Source organism: Symphalangus syndactylus, chromosome 9 (genome assembly GCF_028878055.3).
Source record: "Symphalangus syndactylus isolate Jambi chromosome 9, NHGRI_mSymSyn1-v2.1_pri, whole genome shotgun sequence".
NCBI lineage: Eukaryota > Metazoa > Chordata > Mammalia > Primates > Hylobatidae > Symphalangus > Symphalangus syndactylus.
The window spans coordinates 86573276-86597678 of NC_072431.2; the positions used below are offsets into that span (position 1 = coordinate 86573276).

General features: G+C 45.6%; 1 protein-coding gene across 11 annotated transcripts in view; it reads left to right on the plus strand.

Annotated features, from left to right (window-relative positions):
* Window positions 1-24403, plus strand: part of URGCP (upregulator of cell proliferation) — a 51055-nt gene that overhangs the window by 8647 nt on the left and 18005 nt on the right. For 3 of the 11 annotated variants that reach the window (XM_055293299.2, XM_063609597.1, XM_055293301.2), the window contains exon 2: window positions 7570-7687. The exons of 4 other annotated variants lie outside the window; for them this stretch is intronic. Coding sequence is in view for 2 of the 7 variants with exons in the window: in XM_055293297.2 (XP_055149272.1) it covers window positions 12149-12162 (14 nt within the window). In the remaining 5 variants the exon portion in view is untranslated. Of the gene's footprint in view, window positions 1-7565; window positions 7688-12043; window positions 12163-24403 lie in introns of those variants that run through there. 4 more of the 11 variants (XM_055293303.2, XM_055293297.2, XM_055293300.2 and 1 more) reach the window with 3 other exon arrangements.

Here is a 24403-nt window from a genome sequence, read left to right on the forward strand (position 1 = left end):
CCAATTTTTTATTTTTTGTAGAGACAGGGTCTCACTATGTTGCTGGAATATAGGCATGAGCCACCACACCTGGCCAAGAAAATCCTTTTAAATCCTTCATTACCCAACATTAGCCATGCCAAGCAGCCAATATTTCTGGCTTTTGAACATTACTAAAGGTAACCTCCCAGGTGTTCAGAGAAAGGAAAATTTAAGGTGGTCCATGAAGGGGAAGAGAATCAACAAATGATAAAGGTCACAAAGATATCAAACCAGAAAGGACTCACTCCCTAAGCCAGGATTGAACCTGGGCTGCCACTGTAAAATGGCAGAAGCTAAAACAAAGCACTGCCATGTGGTTACAGGTCACGCTTCCAAGAACGTAAAACCAGATGGAGGCCTGCAGCAAAGTTTGCCACTGGCCAGTTTGCTGGGCTTGCTTCAACAGCAGGCCTATGGAGTCCTAGACCCACATCCCATCCCAAGGTACCCCTCTTTCTGACAGAACTATACGGAGAGACATGCAGAGCACACCAGATTGGCTACAGCTTAAGACCAACCTCACAAATCCTTTTTTATTAATTAAAACTTTACAGATAATATAAACAGTGATCCTTATCATTCCCTTTCTGGTTTGTATAGGGAGAGAGAGGTCAAAATCCTGACTGGTTAAAAACAAAAAACAAAAAACAAAAACTCCTACCCTTTTGCTGACATGTCAGGCTTCTGGGCTCCCTCCCTGCCGAGCTCAATCCCAAGCCAACCAGTTTAAGGTTTAGGAAATTAACTTCTCCCAGTTTGGAGGATACATCCCAGGAGAGCGTCCCGCAGCATGGGGACACAATCACCCATCTGTAAACAGAGGACAGAGGAGGAGAAAGGAATAAGAAGGCATTTATTTAAAGGAGCCCCAGGACTCAGTATGCATTTGAAAGATGTATGGCTACTCATCTAGAAACGGGAGCAAGGCGTCCCTGGTTCCCTTCTCTTCCTAGCAAATACCCAGAGTACATTAGGAAGAGAAAGCAAGGCATCCCTCTTTCTTTTGTCCTTATATCCCTGAGTCCTGGCAACCATGACAGGATGCCTCCCATGGGTGTCAAAGTGGCTTTCACCCATGTTAAGTGGGGAGTGGGGGGTAAGGAGTGGGATTATCTGCTCTTACCCATATATGCCCTATCTCCTCTGCTGTCAATAGTCTTTGCATTCCCTACACCTCATTTATGCCATGGATACTAGCATGACCTTTATCCATGAAATGAGGCTTGGCTTAATCGGCAGAAATTAGTCATGCTTACCTGCACTGTGCCTTTTCACTTCTGTTGTCATCTGCCTCTGGATCCCTCAGATCCAGTTTTCTTTCCTAGGGCTTCGACCCAAAGCTTGGAATTGAGTTTTGGGTCAAAATAACTGCCTCAGGTTGTTGCATGGACTCCTTACCATAAGCTGAATGCTAAGGTCAAGCTGTGGAATTGAGTCCTTCTCCAACAAGGGAGAGAAAAGGGTGTCTTCTGAGTTGGGATCCTGGCCGAGTAAAACGTCGTCTAAAAGGAAAAAAGCCTCTAGTGTAGAGAAGCCACCTCTACTTGCTGGGCTATTTTATTAGGTTGGTGCAAAAGCAATGACAGTCCTCGCCATTCTAAGTAATAGCAAAAACTGCAACTACTTTTCAGCCTACTCCTGGCCTGGTGGAGGAAACGAAAGGAAAAACAGCTTAAATGCAGGGCTGTGTTAACTGCTGACAGGATGGAGAAAAGAAAAAGATGCCCAGGAAACAAACCTCTTATTCTTATGCAAATGAGTTTCTCCAACAGGGAGAGAAACTTTTTTTTTGAGGTGGAGTTACACTCTTGTTGCCCAGGCTGCAGTGCAGTGGCGCAATCTCGGCTCACTCCAACCTCCACCTCCCAGGTTCAAGTGATTCTCCTGCCTTAGCCTCCCAAGTAGCTGAGATTACAGGTGCATGCCACCATGCCCAGCTAATTTTTGTATTTTTATTAGAGACGGGGTTTCACCATGTTGGCCAGGCTAGTCTCAAACTCCTGACCTCAGGTGATCTGCCTGCCTCGGCCTCCCAAAGTGCTGGGATTACAGGCGTGAGCCATTGCACCCGGCAAAGAAACTTTTAATTGCTGTTTCTACCCTGGGGTTTGGACTGAGCTGGACCCCTCAGCCAGAGGAGGGGAAGACTCCATGGTATGTAGTGTGGAACACTGGACAGACAGCTGCATGCGGCCCTTGGGCCATGAGCCCCAGCCTCAGCTGGGAGGGTCAGGGAGGCACCACTTGCCTGTCCGTCCCACACATGCATCTGCAGCCATTGGGGTGGGGGTGGAATACCCCCAATATTGTAAAAGATAAGTGCCATTACAGTCCTGCAAAAAGAAGGAAAATGCCATAGAAAAGGCTGAGTTGGACCAAGGCTGACATTCCTGGTCCCTGAGAGCGATGGGGTGAGGGGGTGCAGTTTCCTCTATCCTCAGAAGAAGCCCGAGGACAAGAAGGCTCAGAAAGGAAAGGGAAACAGATTTTTTTGGTGTACATTTTACTCACCCCTCCTCATGTCCCTGTATGGGCCACCAAAAGGATGCAGGTTTTTTTGCTCTTTAGCTCTGCTAAAATCCGGGTTCTTGTCTCACAACTAGGAAAAATTAGGCACACAGACACCTGTGAAAAGTGAGGAGAGCAGAATTTATTAAAAGAAAGCTCTCAGCAAAAAAGAGAGGGTCCTGCCAACAGGCTCCCACCTCACTGACTGAATACCAGACCAACACACATGAGCTGAAGAGGCCAGGCTCCTCTCCCAGCATAAGGTGTGAATTCCTGGTGGCTCCACCCCCATTCTTCCAGTGCGCATACGAGCTGTTAGTCTGAGCCACTCCACATTGATTTGCCTTACTGCACATGTGTTAAGGGACAGAATTTTTCACCATGGGCATGTTTAAACAAGTACCCTGTGCACCATGACCTGTGCGGCATATGGCTGTCTCCTGTCTCTATCCGTAGTATCAGTAAAGAGATAGAAAACCTACAAAGAAACCAAAAAATAATTCAGGAGCTGAAAAGTATAACAAATAAAAAATGCACTGGAGGGATTCAAAGCAAATTTGAACAGAGAAAAGAATCTGTGAACTTGGAGATAGGACAATGGAAATTACCAAATCTGAGGAACAAAACCATCTGGGGATGCAGTCCAGTAGGTCTCAGCCTTATTTTACTCAGCCTGTATTCAAGATGGAGTTGCTGTGGTTCAAATGCCTCTAACACAAGTGAGATGAACTCAGAGAGGAGACCCACACTGACACATAATTAAACTCTCTCTCTTTTATCTTTTATTTTTTTGAGACACTTTCATCCTGCCGCCCAGGCTGGAGTACAGTGGTATGACTTTGGCTCACTGCAACCTCCATCTCCCAGGCTCAAGAGATGCTCTCACCTCAGGCACCCAAGTAGTTAGGACTACAGGCATGCATTAGCATGCCCGGCTAAAATTTTTTTTGAGGGTGGTTAGAGATGGGGTTTTACCATGTTGCCTAGGCTGGTCTCAAGCTCCTGGGCTCAAGTAATCCACCCTCCTCAGCCTCCCAAAGTGCTGGGATTACAGGTGTGAGCCACCACACCCAGCCATAATTAAACTTTCAAAACCCAGCCTGGCAAAACCCGTCTCTACAAAACATACAAAAATTAGCCAGGTGTGGTGGCAAGCACCTGTAGTACCAGCTACTCAGGGGGCTGAGGCCAAAGGATTGCTTGAGCCCAAGAAATCAGCTTGAACTAATATCACGCCACTGCACTCCAGCCTGAGTGACAGAGCAAGACAGTCTCTATAAAAAAACAAATAAAATAGGCCAGGTGCAGTGGCTCATGCCTATAATACCAGGACTTTGGTAGGCCAAGGCAGGTGGATCACTTGAGGGTAGGAGTTCAAGACCAGCCTGGCCAACATGGTAAAAACCTGTTTCTACTAAAAATACAAAAATTAGCTGGGCGTGGTGATGTGCACCTGTAGTCCCAGCTACTTGGAAGGCTGAGGCAGGAGAATCACTTGAACCAGGGAGGCGGAGGTTGCAGTGAGCCAAGATCATGCCACCGTACTCCAGCCTGGGCAACAGAGCGAGATTCCATCTCAAAAATAAATAAATAAATGAAATAAAATAAAACTTTCAAAAGCCAAAAACAGAGAATCTTGAAAGTGTGAAGAGAGAAGTGATTCATCATATTTAAGGGCTCTTTAATAAGACTATCAGCAGATTTCTCACCAGAAACTTTTAAGGCTAGCAGGCAGCGGAGTGATATATTTAAAGTGCTTAAAGAAAATAACTGTCGGGGCCAGGCGCAGTGGTTCACGCCTGTAATCCCAGCACTTTGGGAGGCTGAGGCAGGCAGATCACAAGGTCAGGAGATCAAGACCATCCTGGCTAACACGGTGAAACCCCGTCTCTACTAAAAATACAAAAAATAAATAAATAAATAACCGGGTGTGGTGGCAGGCGCCTGTAGTCCCAGCAACTCGGGAGGCTGAGGCAGGAGAATGGCATGAACACAGGAGGCAGAACTTGCAGTGAGCCGAGTTCGCACCACTGCACTCCAGCCTGGGCAACAGAGCGAGACTCCGTCTAAAAAAAAAAAAAAAAAAAAAAAAGAGAAAACTGTCAACCAAGAATCTTATATCTGGCAAATTATCCTTCAAAAGTATGGGAGAGGCTGGGCGGGATGGCTCACACCTGTCATCCCAGCACTTTGGGAGGCCGAGGTGGGTGGATCACTTGAGGTCAGGAGTTGGAGACCAGTCTGGCCAACATGGTGAAACCCTGTCTTTTTTTTTTTTTTTTGAGACGGAGTCTCGCTCTGTCGCCCAGGCTGGAGTGCAGTGGCGCGATCTCGGCTCACTGCAAGCTCCGCCTCCTGGTTCACGCCATTCTCCTGCCTCAGCCTCTCTGAGTAGCTGGGACTACAGGTGCCCGCCACCACGCCCGGCTAATTTTTTTTGTATTTTTAGTAGAGACGGGGTTTCACCGTGGTCTCGATCTCCTGACCTCGTGATCCGCCCGCCTCGGCCTCCCAAAGTGCTGGGATTACAAGCGTGAGCCACCGTGCCTGGCCGAAACCCTGTGTTTACTAAAAATACAAAAATTAGCTGGGCATGGTGGCGCACGGCTGTAATCCCAGCTACACGGGAGGCTGAGGCAGGAGAATCTCTTGAACTTGGGAGGTGGAGGTTGCGGTGAGCTGAGATCATGCCACTACATTCCAGCCTGGGCAACAGAGTGAGACTGTCTCAAAAAAAAAAAAAAAAAAATTGAAGGAGAAATTAAGACATTCACAGAAACAAAAGCCAAGCGAATTCATTACCAATAGACTGGTCCTGCAGGAAATGCTGAAGGGAGTCATACAAATTGCTGTAAAATATTAAAGAATAAATACATAAAAGGAAAGACATTCTATGTTGATGGGTTGAATTGGAAGACAATATTGTTAAGATGTCACTATTACCCAAAGTGATCTGCAGATACAATGTAATCCCTATCAAAATCTCACTGATGGTTTTGCAGAAATGGAAAAACCCATCCTAAAGTTCATATGGAATCTGAAGGGATCCTGAATAGCCAAAACAGTTTTAAAAAGGAACAAAGCTAGGCCGGGCGCGGTGGCTCACGCTTGTAATCCCAGCACTTTGGGAGGCCGAGGGGGGCGGATCACGAGGTCAGGAGATCGAGAGCACGGTGAAACCCCATCTCTACTAAAAATACAAAAAATTAGCCAGGTGTGGTGGCAGGCGCCTGTAGTCCCAGCTACTCGGAGAGGCTGAGGCAGGAGAATGGCGTGAACCTGGGAGGCGGAGCTTGCAGTGAGCCAAGATTGCGCCACTGCACTCCAGCCTGGGCAACAGAGCGAGACTCCGTCTCAAAAAAAAAAAAAAAAAAAAGAACTAAGCTGGAGGACTTACACTTCCTGATTTCAGAGTCTTGCTCTGTTGCCCAGGCTGGAATGCAGTGGTGCAATCTCGGCTCACTGCAACCTCCATCTCCTGGGTTCAAGCAATTCTCCTGCCTTAGCCTCCCGAGTAGCTGGGACTACAGGCGTGCGCCACCACACCTGGCTAATTTTTTGTAGTTTTAGTAGAGACAGGGTTTCACCATGTTGGCCAGGCTGGTCTGGAACTACTGACCCCAGGTAATCCACCAGCCTCGGTCTCCCAAAGTGCTGGGATTACAGGCATGAGCAACCACGCCCGGCCTATATTACTTTAATTTTTATTATTTCCCTCCTTTTGCTAGCTTTGGATATAGTTTGCTCTTCATTTTCTTTTTCTTTAAGGTATAGAGCTAAGTTATTGATTTGAGATCTTTCTTTGTTTTAAATATAGGCATTAAAGTATAAATTTCCCTCTTAGAACTGACTGCACTGCATCCCATAAGTTTTGGTATATTTTATTTTTTTCAAGGTATTTTCTAATTTCCTGTGTTTTTTTCTTTTGGTCCATTGGTTGCTTAAGGGTGTTCTTTAATTTCCACACATTTGTCAATTTTCTAGTTTTCTTCCTGTTCTGAGGTCTAGTTTCTTTCCATTATGATCAAAAAAGATACTTTATATGATTTTATTATTTTATGATGTATTAAGGCTTGTTTTGTGACCTAACATATGGTCTATCTTGGAGAGTGTTCCATGTGCATTTGAGAAGAATATGTATTTTGCTGTTGTTCAGTAGTGTTGTGCATATGTCTGTTAGGTCCTATTTATTTATTTGAGACAGAATTTCACTCTTGTTGCCCAGGATGGAGTGCAATGATGCGATCTCGGCTCATTGCAACTTCCACCTCCCAGGTTCAAGCAATTTTCCTGCCTCAGCCTCCCAAGTAGCTGGGATTACAGACATCCACCACCACGCCTGGCTAATTTTTTGTATTTTTAGTAGAGACGGGGTTTCATCATTTTGGCCAGGCAGGTCTTAAACACCTGACCTCAGGTGATCCACCCTCCTCAGCCTCCCAAAGTGCTGGGATTACAGGCGTGAGCCACAGCGCCTGGCCCTATTTATTTGAGATGGAGTCTCTCTCTGTCACCCAGGCTGGAATCAGTGGCATGATCTCAGCTCTCTGCAACCTCCACCTCCTGGGTTCACACAATACTCCTGCCTCAGCTTCCTGAGTAGCTGGGATTATAGGTGTGCACCACCACAACCAGCTAATTTTTGTATTTTTAGCAGAGACGAGGTTTTACCATGTTGGCCATACTGGTCTTGAACTCCTGACCTCAAGTGATCCACCTGCCTTGGCTTCACAAAGTGCTGGGATTGCAGGTGTGAGCTACTGTGCCTGGCTGGTCCGGTTTATTTATAGTGCTGTTCAGGCTGTCTATTTTCTTATGGTTCTCCTGTCTGATTGTACTATTATTGAAAGTGGGGTATTGAAGTTTCCAACTTTTATTATAGAAGTCTGTATTTTTTCTCTTTAATTCTGTCAATGTTAGCTTCATATTTTTTGGGGACCTTTTGTTTGGTGCATACATGTTTATCATTGTTATGTCTTCTTAGTGAATTGACTCATCAATATGTAATGTTCTTTTTATTTATTTATTTTTATGAGAAAGAATCCTGCTGTGTCATCCAGGCTGGAGTGCAGTGGTGAAATCTTGACTCACTGCGGCTTCAGCCTCCCAGGCTCAAGAGATCCTCCCATCTCAGCCTCCTGAATAGCTGGGACTACAGGTATGTACTACCACACCTGGCTAATTGTGTTTATTATTTGTAAAGACAAGGTCTTACTATGTTTCCCAGGCTGATCTCAAACTCCTGGGCTCAAGTGATCCTCCCGCCTTAGCCTCTAAAAGTGCGGGGATTAAAGGTGTGAGCCACCATGTTGGGACTTTTCGAAAAAAGATTTTAGTGTAAATTTTTAATAAAAAGATGGGACCAGGCATGGTGGCTCACATCTGTAATACCAGCACTATGGGAGGTGAGGCAGGTTATTGCTTCATCCCAGAAGTTTGAGACCAGCCTGGACAACATGGGGAAACCCTGTCTCTACAAAAAAAAAAAAAAAAAAAAAAAAAAAATTAGCCAGACATGGTGGCACATGCCTGTAGTCCCAGCTACTTAGGAGTTTGAGATGGGAGAATCACTTTGAGCTGGGAAGTTGAGGCTGCAGTGGGTCATGACTACATCACTGCACTCCAGCCTGGGCAACAGAGTGAGACTGTGTCTCATAAATAAATAAACAAACAAATAAATAGACTAGTTCTCACTATGTGGCCGAGGCTGGTCTTGAACTCCTGGCCTCAAGTGATCTTTCTGCCTTGGCCTCCCAAAGTGCTGAGATTATAGGTGTGAGCCACAATGCCCAGCCTACAATTTCCTTATATGTCTCTTGTAACAGGGTGTCTTTTGTTTTTTTGAGATAGAGTTTGGCTCTTGTTGCCCAGGCTGGAGTGCAATGGCGCGATCTTGGTTAACCACAACCTCTGCCTCCCGGGTTCAAGCGATTCTCCTGCCTCAGCTTCCCGAGTAGTTGGGATTACAGGCAAGCGCCACCACGCCCAGCTAATTTTGTATTTTTAGTAGAAACGGGGTTTCTCCATGTTGGCCAGGCTGGTCTTGAACTCCTGGCCTCAAGTGATCCACCCACCTCAGCCTCCGACTGGGATTACAGGCGTGAGGCACAGCACCGGCCAATTTTATTTATTATTATTTTTTAAATTATTTTTTATTTTTATTTTTGAGACAGTCTGTCACCCAGGCTAGAGTGCAGTGGCTGCAGTCACTGCAGCCTCCACCTCCTGGGTTCAAGCAATTCTCCTGCCTCAGCCTCCTAAGTAGCTGGGACTACAGGCACACGCCACCACACCCAGCTAATTTTTGTATTTTTAGTAGAGATGGGGTTTCACCATGTTGGCCAGGCTGTCTCGAACTTCTGACCTCAAGTGATCCACCCTCCTCGGCCTCCCAAAGTGCTGAGATTACAGGCATGAGCCACTGTAACTGGCCTAAAATACTGGTTTTTAACCTATGAAATTGGCAATGATTTTGAAAAATTGTAAAAGTTATACAGTGTTTTGAAAAACTAGGACTATCAGGTGATTTTGCTGGGAAGGCAATCTGTATATATGTGTGTATATGTTGTGTATGTGTATATTTGTGCATCTGTATATATGTGTGCAGGTATATGTATACATATGTGTGTATGTGTATTATGTATTTAAGTATATGTGTATTAGTGTTTTTGTATGTGTGTAGGTATACACATACACATACACAGAGTATGTATGTATCAGAAGAGTCTTAAAATACTGATATCCTATTGATCTAGAAATTCAACTCTTCAAAATTTGGCATAAGGAAATAATCATTGATGTTTATGGGATGCTTTGGCTATAAGGATATTTATTACTCACATTCCTTATAATAATGAAATACTGGTAGCAATATTTATGTCCAACAGTAGGGTTTGGTTAAACATGATGGTCTAACCATACTGTGGGATGCTAAAATTCATGTTAAGTGTATGGGCCACGGGAAAGTTTCCCCTTGCCCTCTGAAGATTTACTGAAAAATCAACTCAGAAAAAGCAGATTAATTGAAGAAAAGGCATACAAATTTTATGAATGTGTACACAGGGAGAATTACAGAATGATTTCCCACCACCCAACAGGGTTCAGAAGCTTGTAGACCATCTTGGCAAAACAACTTACAGGAGGGGAGAAAGAGGAATTCTTTCGAGGGGCAATAAAGGATTACTAGGGAGAAGGAATGGATCAGGGCACAGAGATTAACTTGTACACTATCCTATGAAAGGGTCTTTTCAGGTGTGGTTACATTCTTGGTCTTACAGGGAGGGCAAGAAAAACAGTTGTTCTCCTTGGAAGGTCTGGACTTTAGGCAGATAAAGACATCTTGTGTTTTGGGAGAAACCAGTGGGGAGGGAGATCAGAGAGACCTTGAGGCTTCCTCAGTTCAGCTTGTTAAAGTGCCATATTTGGGGGTTATCGGTTTCTTTTTTTTTTTTTTTTTTTTTTTTGAGACGGAGTCTTGCTCTGTCCCCCAGGGTGGAGTGCAGTGGCGCGATCTCGGCTCACTGCAAGCTCCGCCTCCCAGGTTCAAGCCATTCTCCTGCCTCAGCCTCCCAAGTAGCTGGGACTACAGGCGCCCGCCAACACGCCCGGCTAATTTTTTGTATTTTTAGTAGAGACGGGGTTTCACCGTGTTAGCCTGGATGGTCTCGATCTCCTGACCTCGTGATCCGCCCGCCTCAGCCTCCCAAAGTGCTGGGATTACAGGCTTGAGCCACCGCGCCCGGCTTGGGGGTTATCGGTTTCTGAACCAGATTTTATGTCAGTAAACATGTATTGCTTATGTTTAAAAGAATGCTTATTTTAGGCCAGGCATGGTGGCTCACGCCTGTAACCCCAGCACTTTGGGAGGCTGAGGCAGGCAGATCACCTGAGGTTGGGAGTTTGAGACCAGCCTGACCAACATGGGGAAATCCTGTCTCTACTAAAAATAGAAGAATTAGCCAGGTGTGGTAGTGGGCGCCTGTAGTCCCAGCTACTGGGAGGCTGAGGCAGAATTGCTTGAACCCGGGAAGTGGAGGTTGCAGTGAGCCAAGATCTCGCCATTGCACTCTGGCCTGGGCGACAAGGCAAGACCCTGTCTCAAACAAACAAGCTCTTTTAGTCTGATCTCCATCATTTCATTACTCCCTTGAATCAGGCATTTAGGATTTAGGATTTCCCACTCCTCAAACTCTTCCTAACCCTGGTCCTCCTGGATTTGTCCTTATATTGGGTGTCACAAGTTCCCGTGGCTTTACTTATCAGCTCCCATTTACAGAGCATTAATTATCTTCTGAACTCAAGGCAGCAGTTATGAATTTCTTTACTGAAGACGACAAGGAGGCTCAGAAACATTGACTGGATTCTCCCAGGAGGAAAAGAGACCATGCATCACGCAATGTTTACTAACATTTAAAAATAATTACAAATTGTTACAAATATTAAATCATTTAATCTTCACAGAGAGGAAGGGACTTATTTTTAGCCTTATTTTTCAAATAAGGAACTGTGGCCCTGGAAAGGTTCTATCTTGCAGGGGCTCCTGGATCTGGTAATTGGTGGAGCCCAAGATTCCCACACAGGTATTCTGGCTTCAGAGCTAAGGTTTTAATCACTGCTTTGCTGTCTTGTATTCTTAATAGTAGTAAACATTTTTAAATAGTGGTTGTTAATGATATTTTATTTTTAATTTTATTTTTAAAAATGAAACAGGGTGGGGCGGGCAGGGGGTCGTCTCAATATGTTGCCCAGGCTGATCTCAAACTCCTGGGCTCAATCGATCCTCCTGCCTCGGCCTCCCAAAGTGGTGGGATTATAGACGTGAGCCACTGCTTTCGAACAGTGATATTTAACAGAACACTAAAAATGTTATCAACAATGGTTTACATTGTCCAGAGCTTTTTATTAAGCATTTTCACTTAGATCATTTTTGCAAACTCATTTTGCAGAGACAAGAACTGAAGCTGAAAAATCTACCTGCCTAAGGACTCGTAACTTGTAAGAGTAGTTGTGAAACCTCACTGGAGGAACTGCAGATTCATTATTTTTACTTAATAACACACTATAAAGAATGATAAAAGTGCTTCGCATTGCCTAGAGCTTCATAATGCCACTTTACACACATTTTACAACGGGTACCGTCCCAGAGAGGCCAGCAACTCGTCCAACACAGCACTGCAAGTAAGAAGTAGGAAAGTTATTGTTTTGCTTAATAATAACGCCTTACGCTTCAGGGCTAAAGAAAAGGCTTTTCTTGCAGAAATTAAACTCCAATTACAGAAAGGTGTGTTCAGTAAGGCCCTGGGGCAGGTTCGTGGCCCAGGGGCAGGTTATCCTGCAGCTTTTGGCACCGCAGGCACCGCCCGGCGAGTTCTGGCCTCCGGGCACCTGGGCAGGTGGGCGTTGGGCGGGCTGCGGGCTGACCTGGGCCGCCCCGCCCCCACCCCGCCCTGGCCGTCCCGGGGCTGCTCCGAGAGGACCCAGGGCCCACCTCACCCCACCTCCATCCCTGGAGCGCGTCCCGGAGCGGGCGGGCGGCCGGCGGGCCAGGCCCCTCCCCGGCGCCGAGCCGCGGCCGCGCGGAGGAAGCGGAGGAGGCGGGAGCGGAGACCTCGCTGCGCTCATGGCGTCGCCCGGGTGAGTGCCGCCTCGCAGGCCCCGCGCCTCCGCGGCTGCCGGCAGGAACGGGAGCGGGACCCGGAGTGGCTCTGGCCTGCGGGCTCCGGTCTGGGACGCGGCCCGGACCCGGCCAGGGGCGCCCCCGCCCGCCGGGCCCACAAGGCCCACGGCCCGCTCGCGCCGACCTTGGGCGGACGCGGCCGCGGGCGCCGGCGGAGGACAGCGGCCCCCCGGGATTCGGGGGTCCGGGTACGCGGGCCTAGGGGATCCGGGGAGGGCGCGAGGCCCGGAGGTGCCTGGGGCGCGGCGGGAGCGAGGGCCCGGCGAGCGGCTGGGGAACCGGGGTGCGGGTCCTCGCCGCGGCCCGGGGCAACCCGCGGAGGCCTGGAAATGCTTCACTCCGGCGCCTGGTATCGATGTTCCTGGGTTTTAAACTTGCTCGCATTGGGAGTGGACGCTTGTTTGTCGCGTCGTTGAGACGTACCCAGAATGTCAGGATCCGGGCAGATGCAGACCCTTTGCTGACGGCCGAAGAGCCGCTCCGGGATCTCCTTGGTCGGGGCCGTTGCCTACTGGCCTGCCTTGGGGTGGCTGCGCTTATTCTGATATTACCTCTTTTCAACTTTTTTGATTTAAATGTTCTTCCTTTTAGGAAATGATGGTGACACATATAGTTTGTAATTTTTGAGAAAAAATTCTCACTTGGCAAACTAAAACCTCAGTAATTCATTATTTTTTTGTTTTGATAATTTTACTAGTACTGAAATCTGGGAATGACAGTCCAACACTTTCATTTTACAGAGAAAGAAATTAGGCTCAAGGTCATCGCTTTAGTTGTTAAAATTCTTCTTTGACTGTTACCCATCATTCAGAGGGTCTTGGATCTAGTGGCTGTGATAGCCATTCAGAACAGTTCCCAAAGAGCTCTTTACAGGCTTTACAGGTGTGTGTTCGGTGGTGGGGGTGGGGAGGGGACGGTGCTAAGGGGCCGGGATCATGGATTTCGTGCCTCCTCCAGATGAGGTCTGAGCCATGCCCTGGGGTGATTTGGCTCAGTACAGTGGGCCTGAATGAAGCAAGCTGAATTTGAACCCCGCCTGCTCTCTTTCTAGGCTTTGGGGCAGTGGTCACTTCCGGGACCAGGCCTTTTCATTGCCAGCTGACTACCCAGCACTTTGAGCTCGTAAATAGAGTAAGCAGGGAACCATCCCTGGGAAGGCCAGGCTGATTGACCTAGGGGTTCAAGGTCCTGCAGCATTCCTTTCCCACTTGTCAGGAAAGGGTGGGGCAGAGCCTCCTGGAGGCAATGTTGAGGGTGGCTGAACCTGTGTGGGGCTGTCCTGAACGAAGCTTTAAAAAAAAAAATGGTGCATTTGGTGCCCAAGTACACTACTTTGTAGACACGGGTCAGAGGTGGACTTAATGCTTCACTGGTGTTTCTATGAGCCAGTAGGGCTTAAACTGTGTCCCTGTAGTTGGTGACATTTGATATTTGCGGTTCTGATTATTTGTGTGACCCCCATGAGTCTGCAGTTTGTAATCTATAATTTTCTGAGGGGTATCCATTGCAAAAAGATTTTCATTTCCAACTACCCTAGATACAGCTCCTCAAGTTTCTTTAACCTGGATTGCCTGTGTGAAGTCTATATTTTTCAGATTGTTACTGATGGATAATTTGAAAAACAATAAATAAAGATCAAGTGTAATTGGCTTTACATAGACCACCCATCTTAAAATCTTAAAAACTTTTAAATAGTCACTTATCAGAGAGACAGCTTTACAGAAACAACTAGCATCCCTCCTCCCTCCCATCTGAGTTTGGGGCGTACCCTGACAGATGTTTTCCTTTGCATTTACATACTAAGTTTGTTCCTTGCTCTGTTTTTACGTAAATGCTATCATACTGTTCTGCAGCTTGCTTTATTTGCCCAACAATATGCCTTGAAATTCTTTCCATGCCAGAACAAGGAACAGATCCACATACATTTGTTTTTTGTTTTTGATTTACCTACATTTTCTCTCTTTTTTTTTTTTTTTTTTTAAAATAACGATGGGGCTCTCGTTATGTTGCCTATGTTGATCGTGAACTCCTGGGATCAAGCCATCCTCCTGTCTCGGCCTCCCAAATTGCTGGAATTATAAGCACATTACACAGTGCCCAGTCTGCCTACATTTTGACAGACATATAATATTCCATGTCATGGTTACATTATTCAGTTAAGGATGTTCCCGGTTTTCTCTAAGATAATGCTGCCCATCTGTGTCTCACTCTGGACATATAGAGTACATGCAAAGACTTGGACTGCTTGAGCAGAGAGCCTGCTTTTGTTTTTTGTTCTTCCTGCCTGTTGTAACTTGATGTGCCAAATGATCCTCTTAAATGATTGTACCACCTTCCCTGCCACCACCGGATTTTAAGGATTCTCTGTACCTCCCAACACATGATGACATCATACATGAAAAGTTTTGCCTGTCTGATGGAATAATTGAGTCAAGAAATAGGAGGCTAATGGCATCTTTGCTTACCCTGTCTTTAAAAATAGAAACTTCATGCCTGACCTCTGTATTCCATTAGAAAGATTCAGTTCTTTTCTTTGATCCAGTGGATAACAGCAAGTGAGTAACAGTTGATCTCCATAAGTAAACTCTCACTCCTCAGCGCTTTGTTTCAGAAAATATCGTCCCTGTCTGGCCAGGAGAAATGGAGTAAGACCTGCTCTAGAAGGGAGGACCTCGGACACAGAATGGGTGGAAGGACCTGTGGGTTCTGAGTGGGGCTGTGGAGAATGCTTGACTGTATAGAGGTGGGACTCATGGTAGTGGATGAGGTGACTGAGTGATCGAAACCCAGGAATGTGTGGCTAATTGGGGTAGAGGAGAAGCCATCACTGGACGACAACCCCAAGGCCAGTTGTTCCTCTGTGGACCGAGTCCTTGCCTGAGGAAGGAGGGCACACGCACCTTGGCACCTGCCCCTCTTCTTCCCCCCTCCTCCTCCCTCTCCACCATCTTCTCCTCCCCCTTCCCTTCCCCTCCTCCTCCCTCCCCTCCTCCCTTCTCTCGTCCTTCTCCGTTCCTCCCCTCCACTCCTCTTCTTTCCTCTCGCCTACTCCTCTCGCCTCCCCTGTGACCTCCTCAGTTCCTTTCCCCAGCCCACTGTTCTTTAAACATTCAGCTGGAGACCTCATCCACTCTCCTGGCTGCTCCTCTCAGGAACGTCTCGGCTCCTGGGAATTCTCAAGGACTCATCTACCTTGGAAGCTGAAAGCACCCCCGTTAACATCCATTGGCTGTCAAAAGTACCTGACTTGACTTTTAACCTTTTGTCTTTGCTGTCCAGGAAGATTCTCTCCCACCACTGTCATTTTGTGGGAAGGGAAAGGCTCAGCTTTCCCATTGGAGGCCCGGCCTGGTCTGAATGGGCCAGGCCACAGCCCCAGAGCTCACAGGCCTTCTACACTGGGTGAAAGATGGGTCCTCTGACCACACTGGGGGAAGGGGAAAGGGGGCCCCGTAAACCACGCTGAGAAGGAAGCATTAAGAACTCAAACAAGATGTATCTTTGCTCTTGGGAGAAGTCCAGCAGGACCCTTATCTTGCTCAGTAGCTGCTGTGACTTCTGCAGAAGGGACTTAGCTTTGCCAGCAGGACTGAGACTTTGTATTGGCTCTCTGCTCACGGATGTGGGATTGCCCAAAAAGCCAGCAGCCACCCAGAGTGTTCCCTACGCTGGACATACGGGAGAACTAGCAGGGATAGAAAAGACCAGAAGTGTCCCTGGTTCTTTAGGACAGCTCTCCAAACTTCACTCACCCGCCCATGGGTGGTAGAGTGCACCAGGACTTCATGGGATGCAACAGCCATGCCGTTGACCTCTCCATGGGGATGGACTGAAGAGCCCACCCCAGCTCAGGGGAGGGCCTCTCATCCAGAACCACAAGTGGCAGGGACTTTCCAGTCCTAGGGAATGTTCTTTTAAATTTAGATCCTGCCCACCCCCAACGAGTGTGCTGTCAGGCCCTATTCTAAATGCTGTTGCGTATATTAAGTTATTTAATCTTCACGGCAACCTATTCAATAAGTACTGTTATTTCTATTATAGAGAGGAGGGCTCCTAGGCCTGGCTAAGTAGTTTAAGATAAAATGCAAAATGACCCAATTCAGGATGATTATCATTGGTTTAAATTTGGTTGCTGAGGCACAAACAGTGTTGGATTCTGTAGTTTTTTTTTTTTTTTTTTGAGACAGAGTCTCGCTGTCGCCCAGGCTGGAGTGCAATGGCGCGATCTCGGCTCACTGCAGGCTCCGCCCCCCGGGGTTCACGCCATTCTCCTGCCTCAGCCTCCCGAGTAACTGGGACTACAGGCGCCCACCACCTCGCCCGGCTAATTTTTTGTATTTTTAGTAGAGACGGGGTTTCACTGTGTTAGCCAGGATGGTCTCGATCTCCTGACCTCGTGATCTGCCCGCCTCGGCCTCCCAAAGTGCTGGGATTACAGGCGTGAGCCACCGCGCCCGGCGGATTCTGTAGTTTTTCTTGTGATTACAGAGCACATGCAGTATCTTCCAGAACCCTTTGATAAAGCTGAAGGAAGGATGGGCTCACATGGCCCACATGAGTAAGAAGCTGTGTTGACAGAGTGGACAATACCTTTAATTATGGCTTAACAAAAAATGCCTGAAAATGGCATAACTTAGAAGGAGCTCTTCCTTTAAAGGATTCAATGCTGGGTGCAGTGGCTTATGCCTGTAATCCCAGCACTTTGGAAGGCTGAGGCAGAAGATGGCTTGAGCCCAGGAGTTTGAGGCAGCAGTGAGCCATAATCACACCACTGCACTCAAGCCTGGGCAACACAGTGAGACCCTGTCTCCTGTCTTTAAAAAAAAGAGACAGAGACCTACCTGTATTCTAGGAGCATCTTTCTCACTGTAGGTCAGATGTGGTGGTTCTGTTTTAAATTCACTGAATTGTGACTTTTTTTCTTTTTCTTTTGTTTTTTTTTTTTTTTTTTTTTTTTTTTTTTTTTTTTTTTTTTTTTTTTTTTTGAGTCAGGGTCTCACTGTCGCCCAGACTGGAGTGCTGGAGTGCAGTGGTCGGCTCACTGCAACCTCCGCCTCCTGGGTTCAAGCGATTCTCCTGCCTCAGCCTCTTGAGTAGCTGGGATTGCAGGCGTGCACCACCATGCCTGGCTAATTTTTGTATTTTTAGTAGAGATGGGGTTTTACCATGTTGCCCAGGTTGGTCTCGAACCCCTGACCTCAAGTGATCCGCCTGCCTTGGCCTCCCCAAGGTGCTGGAAATACAGGCATGAGCCACCGTGCCCGGCCGACTTTTTTTTTTCTTTCTTTCTTTTTGAGACAGAGTTTTGCTCAGTCTCCCAGGTTGGAGTGCAATGGCAACAACATGGCTCGCTGCAGCCTCAATCTGCTGCGCTCGAGTATTCCTCCTGCCTCAGCCTCCTGAGTAGCTGGGACTACAGGCGCATGCCACCACACCTGGCTATTGTGGATTTTAAGAAATTTTTTTTGTAGAGACAGGGTCTTACTATGTTGCCCAGGTTGTTCTTGAACTCCTGGGCTCCAGCGATCCTCCTATCTCAGCCTCCCAAAGTGCTGAGATTATAGGCGTGAGCCACCACACTTAGCCCATTGTGACTTTTTTAAGTCTCTAATACTTTCTTTTAGGGCATTAAAAACTTAATCGTAGATCCAGTTAGTATTCATTTGGATGAATAAAGTAGTAGGGACCTACCTTAATTTTTTTTCCAGGTTTTTGTGATTGAATAAGTTCTAGATACTCAAAGTGACCTAGATCAGTGATGAAATTTTTGACTGCATTTGGACCTATTTCTGGGATCTCCTTTTACTGATTCTCTGTATATTCATGAACAACCTTAAATTATTTTAGACTAATTATTATGTTCTATTATCTGGGAAGTTTTGTCCTTCATTGTTCTTTTTCAGAATTTTTCTGATTGTTATTTCATAAATATTTTTTCACAGAATCAACTGGTTTTGAACCTCAATTTACTTATAGGTTAATTTTGAGAGAATTAACTTTTAAAATTATATTAAAGGCCAGGCATGTTAGTTCATGCTTATAATCCTGGCATTTTGGGGGGGCTGAGGCAGATGGATCACATGATCTCAGGATTTGAGACTGGCCTGGGCAACATAGTGAGATCTCATCTCTTAAAAAAAAAAAAAAAAAAAAAAGGCCGGGCGCGGTGGCTCAAGCCTGTAATCCCAGCACTTTGGGAGGCCGAGGCGTGTGGATCACGAGGTCAGGAGATTGAGACCATCCTGGCTAACACGGTGAAACCCCGTCTCTACTAAAAAAAAAAAAAACAACCAAAAAAATTAGCCGGGCGTGTTGGTGGGCGCCTGTGGTCCCAGCTACTCGGGAGGCTGAGGCAGGAGAATGGCGTGAACCCAGGAGGTGGAGGTTGCGGTGAGCCGAGATCACGCCACCGCACTCCAGCCTGGGGGACAGAGAAAGACTCCGTCTCAAAAAAAAAAAAAAAAAAAAAAAAAAAAAAAAAAAAAAATTAAGCCTTTCTAAGACAGAATACACCTTTAAAAAATTTTTTTATTATATATATAAATATAAATATATTTGTATTATAATAAGGCATATATTATAAATATATATTTATATAACTTTTTAAATAAATATGTATTTTTATATAAATATATAAATATATGTGTGTGTGTATATATATATATACTTTTTGAGACAGAGTCTTACTGTGTTGCCCAGGCTGGAGTGCAGTGGTATAGTCTCGGCTCACTGCAACCTCCGCCTCCCGGGTTCAAGCGATTCTCCTGCCTCAGCCTCCCAAGTAGCTGGGATTACAGGCATGCGCCACCACACCTGGCTGATTTTCTTACTTTTAGTGGAAACAGCGTTTCACCACATTGGCCAAGCTAGTCTCGAACTCCTGACTTCAGGTAATCTGCCTGCCTCGGCCTCCCAAGAGCTGGATTACAGGCATGAGCCACCACACCCAGCCTTTTTTTCCTTTCCTCTCTGAAAATCCAGGAATAGATTTCTTTTAAATTAAAATTAATTAATTAATTAGTTTATTTATTTATTTATTTATTTTGAGACGGGGTCTTCTTGCTCTGTCACCCAGGCTGCAGTGTACTGCAGCCTCAAACTCCTGGGCTCAAGTGATCCACCTCAGCCTCCTGAATAACTGGACTTAAGGCACATGCTGCCAGACCCAGTTAATTTTTAAATTTTCTGTAGAGTGGGGTTTCACTGCGTTGCTCAGGCTGGTCTTCAACTTCTGGCTTGGAACTCCTGACCTCAAGTGATACTCTCACCCTGACCTCCCAAAGCCCTGGGATTATTGGCATGAGCCACTGTGCCCAGCCCTTTTCAGTTCTTCAGGTCTTATTCATATTCAGTATTTTAAAATTCTTCTCAAATAGGTGTTGCACATTTGTAACATACTATTTTTCTAGTTGCTACTACAAATCGGAGCTCTCTCCTTCCATGTTTCTAACCTATTTGTATAATAGGAAGGCAGTTATTGATTTTAACTTTGTATGTCCCCGGCTTACTGGGTTCTCTCATTGTTTATGATAATTTTCAGGTTGATCTCTTGGGTTTTCCAGGTCTACCTGCACCATCATTTCTTTGCATTATGGAGAAAATGCAAGTTGATTCTGTCTTTGTTGTGAGTACACTGTGGTGTCAGGTGGAGGTTGTAGAGCATGTATCTTTTTTTTTTTTTTTTTTTGAGACAGAGTCTCGCTCTGCCGCCCAGGCTGGAGTGCAGTGGCGCGATCTCGGCTCACTGTAAGCTCCGCCTCCCGGGTTCACGCCATTCTCCTGCCTCAGCCTCTCCGAGTAGCTGGGACTACAGGCGCCCGCCACCACGCCCGGCTAATTTTTTGTATTTTTTTAGTAGAGACGGAGTTTCACCGTGGTCTCGATCTCCTGACCTCGTGATTCGCCCGCCTCGGCCTCCCAAAGTGCTGGGATTACAAGCGTGAGCCACCGCGCCCGGCCGAGCATGTATCTTTAGGGAAGTTGCCGACAGTGGTGTCTCCTATACACAATGAAGGATTACCTTTATTAGCTCTCCAAACCCCTTCCAGCTCACGCGCCTGCTTAGCATATCCAAGGGTAGGGGTCTTGGGCCAGTCTGTCAGTGCCAATTTGCTCACCATCCCCTCAAGTCTTGCTTTACCCACAGACCTCCCTATCTGACACAGGAGCAACTGATTGAACCTGGAAAACTTGAACTTATTTTGGCTTGTGTCTGTAGACACTTTGTCCAGTCTGTTGCAGTCCTTCACAGATGCTTTTGAGAGTCCAGCCACATGCCATTGCTGCTGGTGCCATTGCCCTGGTCTGAGCCTTTGTTGTTGTTGTTTTCCTGAATATAAGGCTAGCTAATTGAGCGTTTGTTATCTCTTGTCTGTTCTCAGCCTGGCAGCCAGTAACATAGACAGGCCTGCCACCCTGCACCCAGGGCCCTTTCATGGCTACTCCATCCTCTAGAATAAGAACAGCCAGAACCTTTTTTTAAAAAATCTTTTTTATTTTTATTTTTTTTTTCTCTTCCTTTTCCTCCCCAAAGCCTTAGTCTTTTGTGGCCTATAAAGTTCAGTCTTCTCTAGCTTCTCCTGCTACCTTCTCCTACTCACTGATCACTCACTTGCTCAATCCACGCGGGCCTCCCTGTTGGTCCCTGGGTACATTAGGGCCTTTGTCCCGGCTATGCCTGCAGCAGTCTTCCCCTGGTAGTCATATAGCTCCTGCCTTCACCTCCTTCCAAACCAGTACTAACATGGCCCTTTCTCCACCCAACCTGCTCTTTCCTCCCCACCACCATTCTCAGCACACCTGACCTAGGCCTGTGCCTTGTTTTCTCTGTAGCACTTAACATCTTCTAGCATGGCCTTTTAAAATTTTATTTATTTATTTATTTTGAGACAGAGTCTCATTCTGTTGCCCAGGTTGGAGTTCAGTGACAGGATCACGGCTCACTGCAGCCTCAGCCTCCCCAGTAGCTGGGGCTACAAGTCCTACACTTCTTAAATATAGGGGATATTGTTGATTACCAGTATCCCCTTGCCTTGTTGAATTGTAAACCAAGAGCAGAACCTTTGTGTCCTCATTAATGTATCCTAAATTCCTAGAAAGGTTCCTAGCAATAAATATGTGGATAAATCCAAGAGAACAATAAATATGTGGATAAATATACAATGAATAATAAATAATAAGTCCACAATAAATATGTAGATAGAACAATAAATATGTGGATAAATCTACAATAAATAATAAATAATAATAAGTCCACAATAAATATGTAGATAAATCCAAGAGAACTTTGCTTAAGATGTATGTAAGTCTCTTTGGATCCTTGTAGCACATCTGAGGTATGTGTGTCAGGGATGATCAGCCTCATTTTATAGATTAGTATATGTGTGTTTGTAGTGTTTTTTGTTTGTTTAGTGTTTGTGCAGTGAGTGTTCCCCTCTCTCTCCAACCTAATGGTAATAATGTAAGGTCTTGGAGGATTAAGGCTGTGTTTTAAAGCCCTATTTTCCATTGTATGGGGAACCTTACACAGTACTAACCTTTTTGTCTTCTAGTTCTTTGACACTATAGTATGTAATAAATTATAGTTAACAATATTCACCCTACAGAATTGCAGAGCACCAGAACTCATTCCTCCTATCTAGCTGTAATTTTGTATCTTTTTTTTTTTTTTTTTTTTTTTTTTTTTTTGAGACAGAGTCTCACTCTGTCGCCCAGGCTGGAGTTCCGTGGCGCAATCTTGGCTCACTGCAATCTCCGCCTCCCGAGTCAAGCAATTCTCCTACCTCAGCCTCCTAAGTAGCTGGGATTACAGGCGTGTGCCACCACGCCCAGCTAATTTTTGTATTTTTAGCAGAGACAGGGTTTCACCATGTTGGTCAGGCTGGTCTCAAACTCCTGACCACGTGAGCCACCGCGCCTGGTGTAATTTTGTATCTTAACCAACCTCTCCCTATCCTCCCCTCTCCCATGCATTCCAGTCTCTAATAATCACAATTCTACTCTATATTTCCATTCACTCAATTTTTTTCTTAGCTCCCACGTGTGAATGAGAACATGCAATATCTGTCTTTTTGTTCCTGACTTGAGGTTCTCCAGGCTCATCTGTGTTGCCACACAGGATATGATTCCATTCCTTTTATGGCTAAATAGTATTCTTGTACGTGTATACCACATGTTCTTCATCAGTTTGTATGTTGATAGACAGTTACATTGATTCCCTATCTTGGCTATTGTGAATAGTGCTATATTAAACATGGGTGCAGATATTCCTTTGACACACAAATTTCCTTTCTTTTGGACAAATAGTGGGATTGCTGAATCACATGCTAGTTTTATTTTTAGTTTTTGAGAAACCTCCATAAAGGTTTTCCATAAAGGTTGTACTAACTTACATTCCCACAGTGTATAAGAATTTCCTTTACTCCACATCCTTACCAGCATTGGTTTTTGTTTGTTTGTTTGTTTGTTTTTTGAGACAGAGTCTCGCCGTGTCATCCAGGCTGGAGCGCAGTGCCATGATCTCACCTCACTGCAACCTCTGCCTCCTGGGTTCAAGTGATTCTCATGCCTCAGCCTCCTGAGTAGCTGGGACTACAGGTGTGCGCCACCACGCCCAACTAATTTTTATATTTTTATAGAGACAGGGTTTTGCCATGCCGTCAAGGCTGATCTTGAACTCCTGGACTCAAACAATCCACCCACCTTGGCCTCCGGAAGTACTGAGATTACAGGTGTGAGCCACCGAGCCTGGCCTGGTTTTTTGATAATAGCCACTCTAACTGGGATATCATATCTCTTTTTTTAAGATTTTGATTTGCATTTCCTTGATGATTAGGGATGTTGAGCATTTTTTCGTTTATTTCTTGGCCATATATATGTCTTTTGAGAGATGCCTGTTTGATCCTTTGCCTACTTTTCAGTCAAATTATTATTTTTTGCTATTGAGTTATTTGAGTTCCTTGTATACTCTAGATATCAGTCCTTATTGGATGAATAACATACAAATATTTTCCCCCATTCTACAGGTTGTCTCTTCACTCTGTTGGCTGTTTCCTTTGCTGTGCAGAAGCCTTTTAGTTTGACATAGTCCCTTCGTCTATGTTTTTCTTTGTTTAAATTTGAGACAGAGTCTTTCTCTGTCACCCAGGCTGGAGTGCAGTGGTGTGATCACAGCTTGCTCAGCTTCAACCTCCCAGCCTCAAGCAATTTCCCCACCTCAGCCTCTCAAGTAGCTGGGACCACAGGCGTGAGCCACCATGGTTGGCTGATTTTTCCAATTTTTTGTAGAGATGAAGTCTCCTTCTGTTGCCTAGGCTTGTTCTCAGACTCCTAGCTCAAACGATCCTCCTGCCTCAGCCTTCCAAAGTGCCATAATTACATTCATGAGCCACCAAGCCCGGCCCCAGAGTTCTCATTATTGATTTCTAGTTTTATTCCCTTGTGATCTAAGAAGACACTTGATATGATTTTGATTTTTAAAAAATTTTTTGGCCAGGCACAGTGGCTTATGCCTGTAACCACAGCACTTTGGGAGACCGAGACAGGTAGATTGCTTGAGTCCAGAGGTTTGACACCAGCCTGGGCAACATAGCTAAACCCCATCTCTAAAAAAAAAAATAATAAAAAAATAATAATTAGCTGGGCATGGTGGCATGCACCTGTAGTTAGTTCCAGCTACTTGGGAGGCTGAGGTGGGAGGATTGCTTGAGCCCTGGTGGTGGAGGTTGCAGTGAGCTCAGATGGTACTACTGCACATCAGCCTGGGCAACAGAACGAGAGTGTCTCAAAAAATTAAATTAAAATTTAAAAAATTTGTTGATTTGTGGCCACTACATGGATTTATCCTGGAGAGTGTTCTGTGTGCTGGTGAGAAGAATATATATTTTGAAGCTTTTGGATGAAATGTTCTGTAAATGCCTGGGTCTATTTGGTCTATAGGGCAGTTAAGTCTGATGTTGCTTTGTTGATTTTCTGCCTAGATGATTTGCGGTGCTAAAAATGGGTATTGAATTCTCCAACTATTATTGTATTGGCATTTCTCTCTTTAGCTCTAATATTTGTTTTATATATCTGGGTGCTACAGTATTAGATGCATATATATTTACAATTGTTATATCCTCTTGCTGAATTGATCCCTTTATCATTATATAATGACCTTCTTTGTCTTTGTTTTTTCATGTAAAGTCTATTTTGTCTAAG